General features: G+C 37.7%; 1 protein-coding gene across 1 annotated transcript in view; it reads right to left on the reverse strand.

Moving 5' to 3' along the window:
* Positions 1-5,023: 5,023 nt before the first annotated feature.
* Positions 5,024-14,219, reverse strand: part of LOC121735808 (atrial natriuretic peptide receptor 2-like) — a 54,047-nt gene continuing 44,851 nt past the window's right edge. Inside the window, exons 4-8 of the mRNA XM_042126768.1 lie at positions 12,898-13,047; positions 8,143-8,335; positions 7,649-7,823; positions 6,621-6,805; positions 5,024-5,786 (exon numbers count right to left, since the gene is read on the reverse strand). Coding sequence (XP_041982702.1) covers positions 5,286-5,786; positions 6,621-6,805; positions 7,649-7,823; positions 8,143-8,335; positions 12,898-13,047 — 1,204 coding nt within the window. The 3' untranslated portion in view covers positions 5,024-5,285. The remainder of the gene's footprint in view (positions 5,787-6,620; positions 6,806-7,648; positions 7,824-8,142; positions 8,336-12,897; positions 13,048-14,219) is intronic.

A 14,219-nucleotide genomic window follows, 5' to 3' on the forward strand; every position in this document is an offset into this window, starting at 1 on the left:
CACAGCGCAAGCGCTGTTTCACGCCGGTTTTCTGTGAGAACGTGGTATTTCTCCGGCCGAGCCGGCCCATTCGTGCCGAAGCATGGCTCTCCCACGTATAAAACTAAATGCAAAGCAAAAATTGACACGATCGATTCCTTAGCAACGCACGCGCGTCGCCGTTCCATCTTGATTTATTTCTGTGATTTATACTGTACTCGGTGAAACATGGTGGTAGCGGTCATTGACTCCCTGTCAAACACTTGTCATTTTCTAAATAAACCGCGATTGACAGTGACGTGCCAGACGTTGTCTATCGCGGCTTTGAATAGAATAATTATGACAATTTTTGACAGGGAGTCAATGAACGCTACCGCCATGTTTCGCCGAGTACAGTATAGTAGAATAATCATAATAATTGAAGACATGAGTGGATGAAGTTGGTAACTAACAATTTGAAAACTGTCGTTTGTTCACATAAATATAGAGGCTTTGGGACCGGGAAAACGATTTTAAATCAAAAAATGTGGATTCTAATTTTTTTTTATGAAATAAGGGCAAACGAGCAAACGGGTCACCTGATGGAAAGCAACTTCCGTCGCCCATGGACACTCGCAGCATCAGAAGAGCTGCAGGTGCGTTGCCGGCCTTTTAAGAGGGGATAGGGTAATAGAGGAGGGTAGGGATGGAAAGGGAAGGGTTATAGGGGAGGATAGGGAACGGAATTTCTATGAACTTATAGCTATACGAGCTTTTGCCCGCGGCTTCGCTCGCGTTAAGAAGTATTATTATATACAAACTTTCACCCCCTATTTGAACCCCTTGGGGTTGGAATTTATCAAAATCCTTTCTTAGCGGATGCCTACGTTATAACATTTACCTGCATGCCAAATTTCAGCCCGATCCGTCCAGTGGTTTGGGCTGTGCGTTGATAGATCACTATGTCAATCAGTCAGTCACCTTTGAGTTTTATATATATAGATTAGCTATAAGTATGAAGGTGTAACAAAATTACGTGATAATAGTTTAAGGTGTGTATGTGTTCCTTGTAGAGAGCTCACTGTGAAAGTAGCAGCGTTGAAAGACCATTTTTTTCACTTTTGTATGGGCAAGGGCCCGAGCCTCGCGAGTTTCCCCATACAAAAGTGAAAAAATTTTTTTGCTCTTTCAGCGCTGCTACTTTTAGAGTGAACTCTCTACAAGGAACACGTACACACCCTAAAGTATTATCACTTAGTTTCATTACACCCTGTAAATATAATTATTAACTGAGTTTGAGTTTGAGTTTGAGTTGAGCTTGAGTTTGAGTTTGAGTTGAGCTTGAGTTTGAGTTTTGAGGTTGAGTTTGAGTTTGAGTTTGAGTTTTGAGTTTGAGTTTGAGTTTAAATGTCTCTGATTACAGCGGTAAATGTTGTAAAATGTTACTTAAGTAGGTACTAGGTACCCATTCTACACTCATGTCTTCAATAGTTATTATTATTGTTTGTGCTACATAATAATATTATTTTAATCGTATAATACTTACGAGTTACGACTTATATCCATGGTGATGATTTTTCATAACTAACGCCTGATGATCACGATGAATTCTAACCGAATTAGAATCCGATCTTGTTCATTTTTCGAACAAAGCCACGACTTGACCTCATTTCCATTTTGAATAGGAGACGAAAACACGAGCTAAACAACAGCATTTTAAATCCATTTCAACAAAAGCTAGTTGCTGTAGCCCGCGACTTCGTTCTCATCATAAAAAATTGGCCAAGTGCTAGTCGGACTCTCACACTAAGTGAGATTACTAAATAAGTAAATATATTGGAGCAAAAATACTCCAAAATCATTGTTTTGTATGGGAGTTGCACCAAAATTCATTAATCAGCGGGGACCGTACATTTTTCCGGGATAAAAAGTATCTTATTTTTTATCTTGGGACTTAAAGTATCTCCACACTGAATTTCAGCAAAATCGGCTTAGCGGTTTGGGCGTAAGGAGGTAATGTCAGACTTAGGTAACAGACAGGTTATGGATAATAATATACTGTAGTATACGTGTAGTACCACGGAGTTAAAACAAAGTAGACATAATACTCCGGAATACCTGGAATTCCACACAATTGTTTATTGTTTTACTTGAGCTAGCGACGTCTAGAATTTACTAAATTGTTTTACTCTCGAGAAATTCTTAGGTATTTCAGATCCAAGAACTGTTTTACAAATTCTTGATTCGAGTTGTATAACTTTGTACTCATTTACCTGTGCTTTTGTAGAAGTGAATTATTTCTCCGTGAGAAATAGGGCGTAAAAAAACAACTGTAGTTTTTACGCCCGATTTTGATTAATATAAAAATTGGTGACCCTAGTGCCGCACCCAGAAGAATAAAAATTCCTTAAATGTAGTTAAATGAAGATTTTGTAAGCCCCATACATTATCTGTCTTTGTTTGTGTTTAAAATGAAAACCACTTAAAAACACATAAAATGATTTATTCACAGATTTGTGTGACGGCGATAACAAAACTTGAAAATTAATTTAGACATACTAATATGTTCACAGCTCTATTTTTACTAAACCTACGTTGAGACATGCAATTGTAGGGCTCAATATATACCAGCGCGGAATGGAATGGAAGCGACTTTATAATAAAAACGCCAACAGTATAACTCACAAATTAAATATGATCCAAAAAATTTGACGCGCGTCTTCTTTTCTTTCTCCGGTGCCAATTCGCATGAGGCGAAATTGACGCTTCCATTCCGTTCCATTCCGCGGCGGTGTGAATTGAGCCCAAGATACCATGAAGAACAACGTAGAAACTTTACTAATAATTACTGTTAATACAGTATATTTTGTCAGGTACATTTATGTTACATGAAATTTAAAATAAAAGTAACATTTTTAGTTTTTACTAAAAAAAGTCTAACTCTGCCATTAAATTTGAAGAAATTTTAACTGAAGTTATTTTGAACCTGAAGATATTTTTTTATCTATTTTTTGGGGGGTTTTTGTCAATCAGACATGTAAATTGTCAACCCCATCATATCCGCCTTCATGAAATTCACTCATCAACTTCCAGTAATAAATTGTAAATAGCCAAAGCTGCACCAAACCTAGGTATGTGCAAACAACTCAGAATCTATCCCACATCTAAAAGATTTTAAATATTAAATTGGTTGATGAGTAAAAATACGAATACTCATTTCAACATAGGCAAAATAATATCACGTCAAACTAAATCTACAATCTAGTGACTAGACACAATTAATCTAATTTATAAAATCTCGTCATAAACTTATAACGACAATAAATAACGTTTTTAATCTTCTAATAAAATGAACAAAATTAAATAGATCACATGTATTTATTAATATACCTAGTCTGAGGACTTTTTTTAGGATAGAGGTGACAACACTGCGAGTATATTATATAGGTCTACCAGGATCTGATGGCAAATTTTGATGGCTGATTTTCAAAAAATATCCTTGATCATTGGATAAATTTTTATATTTTCATCTTCCACACGCCATCGCTATAAGGTAGGGTTGCCATCCGTCCGGATTTCCCCGGATTTGTTTTAGTTTGAAGGGCGTCCGGGGTGCGTCCGGCCGGGTTTTTGAAAAGTGTCCGGTTGAAATCCAGACACTTGATGAGAGAAATTTAACTTTTAAGTCATGCGGCAATAAACGACAGATAAAAACTCGCTAAGCAAACACACGGTTTCTTGCACGGACTTGAGTTAGTCAGATTTTTACAAATTCTTGTTGGAAAAGCAAAAATTGGCAAGACGCGACGTTATCGTAAATTACTGTTTAAGAGGTGTCCGGGGAAATAACCACGTTTCGGCCAAATGTCCGGGAATTTTGTCGTGCCTGACCGGCGAAGGGAATTTGGGTGATGGCAACCCTACTCTAAGGAAGACCTATACCTAGTTAACTATTCTCGTAATGCCGTAACCAGGCTGTAGCGGTCATTGATCTCCTGTCAAAAAACTTGTCATATTTCACCGTTTCCTACACAAACTGCAGTGATAATGACCGCTGGTGCCATCTTATTTCATTTTGACTATAATATCAAAGAATAAATAAATAATATATAAAATCATTATTTTTAACACAGGATTTATGACTATAATACAGCGTAAAACGAAACGCAAAATGTAGGAACATGGACATAATATATATTACTAAGGAATGCGAAGTATAAAAGGTCAGTAAAAACTTTTCTATCGATCTAAGGGGTCTACTAATATTATAGTACAATAATAATTTAACGTTCAAGTAAAGAATCTTTTTCTTTAATCGAAGTATATAAATATTTGTCGCTAAATAAGATCTTAACTCTAAAGTTTAGACTATTTCTTGGTTTGCTAAGATTAAAAATTTTAGTACTAAAAATTAAATATACTTTGATTTAGAAACTAAAATAGTAAATATCTTAAAACAGTCTATATTGAAACTAGAGTACTAAACAATAATATTATTATATGAGATCTGAATTTTTATAAGCGTATCATGTTATGGCAAGATCTACGAATAATAAAAACTAAGGAATCGTAACTCCCATGCTATTACCGTTTTAAATTTGGTTCCTTTTGATCTATCATGTAACGTCAGCCTAGCACCGCTCAAGGTCACCTAAATATTGCAAATGTATTGAAACGTGTACCTAAGTGTGTACACTTTTTTGACAAGTATTATGGAGCATGTTTTTTGACGGAGTTACTTTTCCTTAGTTTTTATTATTCGTAGGGCAAGATGCATAATTCGTCTCACTTGAAGTAAGCGCATAGTTTATCTATCACTAATTAAGTAAGTAACTAATATCTATTTTTATTTATACAGAATGTAACAAAAATAAGCGATAATACTTTAGGGTGTGTACGTGTTCCTTGTAGAGAGTTCACTGTGAAAGTAGCATCGCTGAAAGACAATTTTTTTTTTCACTTTTTTATGGGGAAACTCGTGATGCTCGGGCCCTTGCCCATACAAAAATGAAACGTCTTTCAGCGCTGCTACTTTCACAGTGAACTCTTACACACCCTAAAGTATTATGACTTACTTTTGTTACACCCTGTATACTGCTCTTATACTAAGTATCATCTACACCTTTCCTAAACAAATATATTATTTACAGGATAGATAAATTCAGGAGTGCAGAAAAGTTGATTTCTATTTTTCTATATAGTTTTTTCTCTTCGCTAACACATGGGACCTGTTTTACAAAGAATCGATTATATGCACCAATATTGACTAGATTTGTGCCTTGGACTACTTACATTAATATACAAGTTTTTACATCCTCTTCTGCTTTTCAGTCTTCTGATCTATTCCTCTGTTTTACGGTTTTGATTTCATTCGTATCGTTAATAGTATTATTGAACCTATTGACGACATCTCTTACTTTCCCTTTGTTTATTATTAGCTCCTTGTCATACGTAGGGGTTATTAGGCCTTTGTCTTTACCGTTACAGACCGGTTTATTATTAGTTAAAGCTCCTTGAGTTAGTCTGAACTCTCTTACTGCATTATCAATATTGTTTATTAAGTCCTTGGCCACGAATGTTGCTATCTCATGTTTTATTCTTTCTCTTTCGCTCATTATTTCTTTGGCTTTATTGGACTCCTTTAGGCCATTTTTCTCTGGACTCTGGCTGTGTGTTAGTGAGTGAGACGCTGGGCTATCCGGTCCTTGGAAGGTTATGCTGGGGTTGGTGGTAACGTTGTTCTCATTTTCCTTGTTCGGGTTGTAAGTGTGGTGTGGTGGTGGTTGCCTTTCACCCAGTAGCCAGTAAGTCACCATTTTTCCTTTGCCCTGTTCAAATGCAATGATTGATTGTTTTATCTGTTTTAATAAATTGGTAACTTCCATAATAAAATATAATATAATATTATGAATAACGTCGAGATTGTGATGTTAATATAAATTATTATGCGACGTTATACCTAAAACAAACTTGGCTTTGAATGTTAGATCGCGAACTCTGAATAGGTATACTTATTCAAATTAGAAATTAAATTTATGTTTTCGCGTTATATTGCTACTTAATTGCTTTTCAACACGATTATACCATGAATAAGTCAGAATTTAAATTACAAATTGTAAAATTGTTTAAGCTTTGGAATTCAGATTCTATGTCGCACTGCTGGTAAATTGCAGTAAAGTAATATTGCAGTAGTCAAATACTAAAACATTAACATTTAACTAATGCAAGTATTTTCGTATAAATAATATTTCATAGATATGCATTTTATTGTACGTACACTAACCTAACGTCTGTTTATTGTTTAATAGTAGTAGTTTTGGAATACTCAGCTTCAGGCGTTGATTATTATTATAAGGAGCTTAATTTGTCTCCCCTTTTTCTTAAATCGTAAATCTTGCTAATTACTTACATACGGTATTGCTCGATAGTTTTACTCCGAATCGAAGGAAATGATATATTATTTGACATATTTAATTCTATCGAGCCGGCTCGAAGCGAGCTTTCGCGCTGTCAGTTTTGCGGTCCACACCCTGGTTATTGCTCGATTTTGAGTAAAACTATCGAGAAAAACCGCATGTGAGTACTTAGCATTAGAGGTGTTTCTTCACTAAAAAAAAAAACGTTTAGTAGCTCCCTATCCTCGCTTTTTTGCTCATGCTCACCTTCATCGTGATCTCTCCCCGGCACTCCAACTCGAAGCCATCATCCAGGAGCTCCCTGGTCTTCGGGCTGACGTGGATTCGAAGAGCTTCTCCATGTGACTCCATCCTGGATGCAGTGTTCACGGTGTCACCGAAGAGACAGTACCTGGGCATTTTTAGTCCAACAACACCAGCTACGCAGGGACCTAAAGGATATAAAATTAAAAAGAGTAATTAAGTACTACAGAAATTCACGAAATAGCTAAATAAAATAAGTTATATTTACGAATAACTGTTGGAACGTTTTAATGAAATTAAAATATTTACCGCACAAAAAGTAATCATCCACAACATAACTACATATTTTGCAATTAAATAGAACATTGTTCAAGTTGACCACAATCCACATAAATACACGATAGTAAAATAAATTTTGTTAATCCGGATTCGAACCGCGACCCTCTTCCATCTGACGGAATGAGACTGACAGCGGTTAGCCAAAATTAGATTTAATTACACAAAAACATTTGTTGGTGAGCCTAAATTGGAATTAACATCTGCAACGATATTTCTGTAGCTAATTTGGTGCTTTTGACATGGTTATTATTGTTTTTGATCAAGAAAATGAGGTGTCATCACCAAATCGTATGAACACTAATTGTCAAGGACCCAATCCTCACACCTCAAATGTTACTTCCATTCGTAGGTCTTTAATATGTTTTAACTCGTACCACTCGTAGCAGTTCACACACCTCTCTATCATCATTAACTAGATGATTTCCTAAATATTTGTGTCCATCCTAGTTTTCAATTAACCTTTTGCTAGATATTGTACGCACAGCAGTTCTAATAAAGTTTAATTATCATCATTACAACCTACATACCTGTATGCATCCTGATCCTCAGCAGTAGCCTCTCCCGGTATATGTGGGACCGTCTTTACTCGCACCGCCCTCAGCAGCGCAAGAGACATCCTGCTATCTCCACCGCGTGTCTGATCCTGTACCTTACTGGTTGCTGCATAATCATTATCATCATTCCATACATACCTGTATGCATCCCGATCCTCAACAGCAGCCTCTCCCCTGGTCTATGAGGGACTGTCTTCACTCGCACTGCCCTCAGCAGCGCTAGAGACATTCTAGCTATCTCCGCCGCGTGTCTGGTCCCGTTCCTCATTGGTAGACCGGATACCACCATGTACGCATCGCCTATCGTTTCCACCTGGATAATAAATAGTTTTTTTGTGATATTTTTCTTTGAGACGTAAGGAATCACTGCTTTTTATGCTAATATCAAATTCATTAGCTGCTTTACTTTTGTTTCTTGAGAATTTGAGTGGGTGGGTTTATACTTCTTTGACACATGCTGAAGCCAAAGTGACTAATCGCATTTGAGCGTTAGAAGTTAGAAGTTTTATTAGATTCATCATCGTCACGATTATGTTTTTTTTAATTAACTGTATACTTTTGTAATTAATATTAATATTTATGATGATCTTACTAACTACATACATTTTATCATCGAATAGTAATTCTCCTACCTTATACACATCAAAGTTTTCAATGATGGAATCGAAGCTGGTATAGAGATCGTTCAGTAAGTCCACCACCTCCAACGGCGTAGATTCCGCGGAGAGCTGCGTGAAGCCGATGATATCGCTGAAGTAGATGGTGACCTGGTCGTATGTCTCCGCCATGACAGGCCGACCCATGATGAGTTGTGAGGCCACTGACCTGTTCCCAAATTCAAATTTCATTTAGCATTTTCTACAGAATTAGATTTAGATCCAAATCTATTTCTACTTGTGTGACTTCTGACCAATGATCAGCTGTAATGCCACCGACCTGTTCCAATTTCAAAATTTATTCAGCTGTTTCTGGGAGTAGCAAAACAAATTGATAATTCTTTAGGGTGGGTAAATTTTGCAGTGCTAAAAGAGGTACTATAATTGACTTCTATGTTTCTATGCGAAATGCAGAATACCCCAACGTCATTTATTTGCCCATAAAAAATTTACGAACCGATTTCCACGGTTTTGCATTCGTTGCAAAGGTCCTCGGGCTCCGTGAGATTTATAGAAAAAAAATTCAGAAAAAGCTTTAAGAGAAAAGTAGGAAAACTGGGAAAACAGACAAACTAGTATCACTTTGTTTTGCACCCAATAAAGTATTCGAAGTAATTTCAGTTTTAAAATGAGTCTTATTATTATACCTAAAGTTTGACAAATTAAATTTTAAATCATGTCATAGGTTGGGTGTGCCAGCAATTAAGCGAACTGATACCACTTTGCCAAAAAACATTGCAGCTTCGTCCAAACTACGAGTACAAATTACAATGTTATAATGCCAAAGGCTATCAAACTAAAAGGGCTTGCGTCCAGACCAAACTACAAAGTAATAAAATATTATATTGAAACTATGTTTATTATGAATTATTATGATGGAAAGCAACTTCCGTCGCGCATGGACACTCGCAGCATCAGAAGAGCTGCAGGTGTGTTGCCGGCCTTTTAAGAGTGAATAGGGTAATGGGAGGGTAGGGAAGGGAATAAGGGAGGGTAGGGAAGGAAATAGGAGAGGGTTGGGGAGGGAAAGAGTAGGGGATGGGCCTCCGGTAAACTCACTCACTCGGCGAAACACAGCGCAAGCGCTGTTTCACGCCGGTTTTCTGTGAGCCCGTTGTATTTCGCCGGTCGAGCCGGTCCATTCGTGCCGAAGCATGGCTCTCCCACGTTACAAAGCTAGTCTTTAAACGCTGGTACTTTCACAGTGAACTCTATACAGAGGACTCATACACACCCTAAAGTATAATCGCTCTATTTTTTACACCCTGTAGACTGAAGTTCGCCTGCACTCAAGGGCGGATCCTGAAGATAGTGTCATAAAAATATCATTCCACTTTTCCGATAGTCCATAGTCGTAAAAGTTAATATCGAAATAACAGACAACAAAGTGTTCTGGGATACAGGACACTTTATGATCGTCGATGTTTTAATTTTTAAACTAAAATAAATGAGTCTTCTTATATACAAAATTCTCGTGTCACAATGTTAAGCCGCGTACTCCTCCGAAACGGCTTTACTGATTTTAACCAAATTTAATATGCATATTCAGTGGGTCTGAGAATCGGCTACTGGGTACTTTTTATATTGATAAGTGCATTTGTTTAATAAATAATAGTAAATTATTACAACTCGAGACTGACGGCGACCATTGTTTGTGCGACGGGATAGCGATGGACGCTGCCATGGTGACATACGTGGGAGAGCCATGCTACGCCATGAATGGGTCGGCTCGACCGGAGAAATACCACGTTCTCACAGAAAACCGGCGTGAAACAGCGCTAGCGCTGTGTTTCGCCGAGTGAGTGAGTTTACCGGAGGCCCAATCCCCTACCCTATTCCCTTCCCTACCCTCCCCAATTCCCTTCCCATCCCTACCCTCCCCTATTACCCTATTCCCTCTTAAAAGGCCGGCAACGCACCTGCAGCTCTTCTGATGCTGCGAGTATCCATGGGCGACGGAAGTTGCTTTCCATCAGGTGACCCGTTTGCTCATTTGCCCCCTTATTTCATAAAAAAAAAAAAAAATACTTATTTAGTCACTTCAATAAAGTAATACGGGCGAAATACTTTATATGGCAAAGAAACGTTTGCCGGGACAACTAGTCGTTTATAAAGTTGACTCGATAGCGCGTTTGTACAGCCCCAAAGGCAACTTATAAATGTAACAAAAGTAAGTTATAAAACTGGTGCCTTTGTAATGTGTTTGTGTCCCGTATTCATGGTAAAAGTAGCAGCGCTGAAAGACCAAATTTTTGTTTTTTAACTTATATGGCCAAGTGCAAGGCAAGGGGACTCAAAGTATCTTCTACCCATGAAAATCGGTTCAGCGGTTTAGGCGTGAAGAGGTAACAGACAGACTTTCGCATTTTTATATTAGAACGGATTGAGCAAAGTATATTACTCGTAGTATGAATTGTGCAATGTGGATCTAAACATGCATATTTAACGTGTCCCCAAAGAAAAGGCTTAGGAGTCTTGAGGAACATGTTTCACCTGAGTGCGGGAATAAATATATTTTAAGAGCCTCCGGGGATTCTTAAGGATAAACGCAGACGCGCGTAAATGATTTGTGTTTATACCAGATGACGGTTGCGCAAACATTCGTTTATCGCAAGGGTTGGTATTACTAATATATATTCTGTGGCAAGGGTACCGTGCATTTTTTCGGGGCCAAAAGTATACTTTCCTGGGACTCAAAGTATCTATATATACCAAATTTCAGCAAAATTGGGTCAGCGACTTAAGCGTCAACAGGTAACAAACAAACACACAGACAGACACACTTCCGCGTTTATAATGTTAGTATGGATTACTTTAACCTTCTTAGGGAGATCGCAGACGGCACACAATCTGCATGGCCGCGCCATACAGTTTGTATGTGCGTATTGTATGTATTGTTGTGAATTAATTTTTAATGGTACATGGTGGATCATCATGTTATCCCTCTCGTGTTTTGCTTATAATAAAGAGATAATATTATGATCATTTGACGAACGATTAGCAGTAACCAAGAGAAGCGTACTGAGCCTAAGTGCGGAGATTTATACTAATAATTTACAATTTCATTAATTTTTATGGGCTTTATATAGGCGTTATTACCTGCCCATTATGCTAATATTGGATACTTTAATGTAAAATTCCTGCTTCACGACAGAGAGTAAAAATATGGCGCCATCATTTCTTACTATATTACGAGTGGCGACGAGGTCTACAATGTTTTTAGCAGCTATCATTTAGTTACTTATGTCACCAACGCCTCCGTGATCTACTGGTATAGAGCGCGGCTTTTGACTCGGAGGTCGTGGGTTCGATTCCCGCGTTGGAAACCTGTTAATTTCCAAGTTTGGTTAGGATAATGCAGGCTGATCACCTGATTGTCTGACAAGTAAGATGATCCATGCGTCGGATGGACATGTAAAAAGTCGGTCCTGCGCCTGATCTCTCGCCAGTCGTATCGGTCTTACGTCCCACTGGGTTATGAGAGTAAAGGAATAGAGAGTGCTGTGTACTGCGCACACACTTGGGCACTATAAAAATTACTCCTGCATAGCTGGCCTGGTTTCAATGAAACCGGCCACCGTCACCGAAACCGATGTGGAAGCTATTATTATTATGTCACCAAATGGTTCGTATAATATTACATTCGGCGCTGGCTAGCCAGTTCCTTTGCTTGAACTTGGCTTGATACGCTGCTGAGTGCTGCGTGCCGCCTAGATTTGACATAATTTGAAATGGAATGCTTTTAAAATTAGCATACAAAGAGTGTTGAGAACCCGGTTCGAGGTTCCAATATTTCAACTTTATTACAACTTCGGTCCTTGTTCTGTCCGTTTTCTATCAAACATCGCGTTGAGTGTCTTGACGTTGTGGTTGATTTATGAAAATTTTAATTTTAACTGATAAAATAAATATGTATGTTTGAAAACTTGTAATTGGCATTCCTTTGTTATGTTTAGGCTACTTGTTAATCTAGCTGTAAGTTTTCCTAAATAAATAAAAATAAATTAAATAGCAAACAAATTGGATCAAAAGTATGAAACTACATATTATACAAGGTGTAACGAAATTGTATAGGGAAATTCGTGACGCTGCACTGGGGCATAAAAAAGTGAAAAAAAATTTGCTCCTTCAGCGCTGCTACTTTTACATTGAACTCTCTTTTTACATGCACACCCTTAAGAGGAGTCCACACCGCCGTTTTTCCATACAAACGTTGTCCCCTGTTTCCTCCCTGGATAATGCCGGTAGAGTTATAATGTTTATCCTGAATATCTATTACCACTAATACAATGTCCCTATGTTTTCTTTTTTTTTCATAGTTTAGTTAATAAAAAGGATATAAACGTTCAAAAACCCAAATAATGGCCAGATTTTCCTCTGTGTTCAAACACCCAGAAAACAATATTGGCTAGAATATACAAAAAAATTAAAACACAGGAACACAGCTCAATCTTTGCTTTAATTTTTAATGAAAAAAGTACTTTAATCGGTTAAGTTTTAGAGAAGAAATCAGCGGACAACGAATCGACGATTTTCTGTTCTTTTATTAGAACTTTTGTCGTGTTATCTCTATCGCGCTCTGCGGTGGGAGACTTGAGATTGGTGAGACAGCAAAACATTTTAAAATACCTATTTTCAATTTCTCTAGCCCTTGGTGCATCCTCTTAAGTATTATCACTTAGTTTTGTTACACCTTGTATATGCGTATTTCTGTCTATTTCTTCCGCTTACTTGGGTAGCAGCTGGTACAGCAGCTCCTCGCATTTCCTCTTCTCCTCCAGATAGTCCGAGGTCCTTTCCTCCACCAGGGCCTCCAGGTTGTTGGCGTACTGCTCCACCTGCGTAAGAAGCAGGTCCAGCCGAGTTGAGGTCTCGCAGTCCCTGAGAAATGAGGCTTAGAGTCAGTGCCGTAAATAGCCTTTTTTGCGCCCTGTGCGAGCTTCATAACTGCGCCCTAGTTTTTTTAAATTAGGTATTATAGGTACCCAGAGCGATGTTAGTATAGGCCTATTTTGTTCCATTCAGGGTGATAAAATAAAACTTGGTATTAGTAGACCAATTACAATAATAATAAAATGATATTAAGTATACTTACTAATATTTTGGAAATTATTAAAAAATAATTAATATTTTGTCTAATTTAATAGACTTTTTGATGTTACTGGCATGGAAGTATAACGTATTATTGGGATCGATCACTAGGGGCGCAGCGGGAACTTATCAGGAGCAAACCAAAAAAATAATAGTACTGGTAGTAGGTCTGGCCATTCTTGCGCCCCCCAGAGTCTACGCCCTGTGCCTGGGCACCGGTGGCGCCGCCCTATTTACGGCACTGCTTAGAGTTAAAGACGTGAGTTGAAGGTTACCTGCTTCTTCGACTCACGTCTTAACAGTTAAAAAATTACCGTTTCTTTGCATAAATGGAGGCTTTAGGGCTGGAATGACTTGAAATAAAAAAACTGTGTATTATTAGCCAGATGATGAAGTACGTCAGTTACAAGATTTGTTTAAATTTAAATAAAAGAAAAAATTTGCAATTGTCCTCATGCTATATAAAATGTTAGTTATCATGTGCCCTCTTAGACAAGGTACCTTTCGTTAAAAACTATGACAAAATTCGTTATCAAAATGTATGCGGTTTGACATAAGTCATCGCTAAATGACATTTCGCTTGCGAAGACTAATGTCAAATATTTACATTTTGATTACGAATTTCGTCATCGTTTTTAACGAAAGGGACTTTGGCTACGGCCTCTGGTTCTTCCACTCTCGTCTTAATTTGTCAATTGTTACTTGGCTAGATGACCCGTGAACTTCGCATCACTTCTAAATTTTCTCACCATATAAAATATAAACCATTCTTGAACTTCCACGAATATTTCAAGACTTAAGGACGCTATCACAAAAATTTTGTCAAAAATTAGCAGGTCAGTACGAATATCGACCTTAAGAACATTAAAAATAACGTTCAATATCAGCGCGCCTTGTACAGTGGCGGTTACGACGCTCGCCGCTTTCTTGATAGGGCGAAAATGTATGAAGAAATTTGAGAG

Source organism: Aricia agestis, chromosome 18, assembly GCF_905147365.1.
Source record: "Aricia agestis chromosome 18, ilAriAges1.1, whole genome shotgun sequence".
NCBI classification, from domain to species: domain Eukaryota; kingdom Metazoa; phylum Arthropoda; class Insecta; order Lepidoptera; family Lycaenidae; genus Aricia; species Aricia agestis.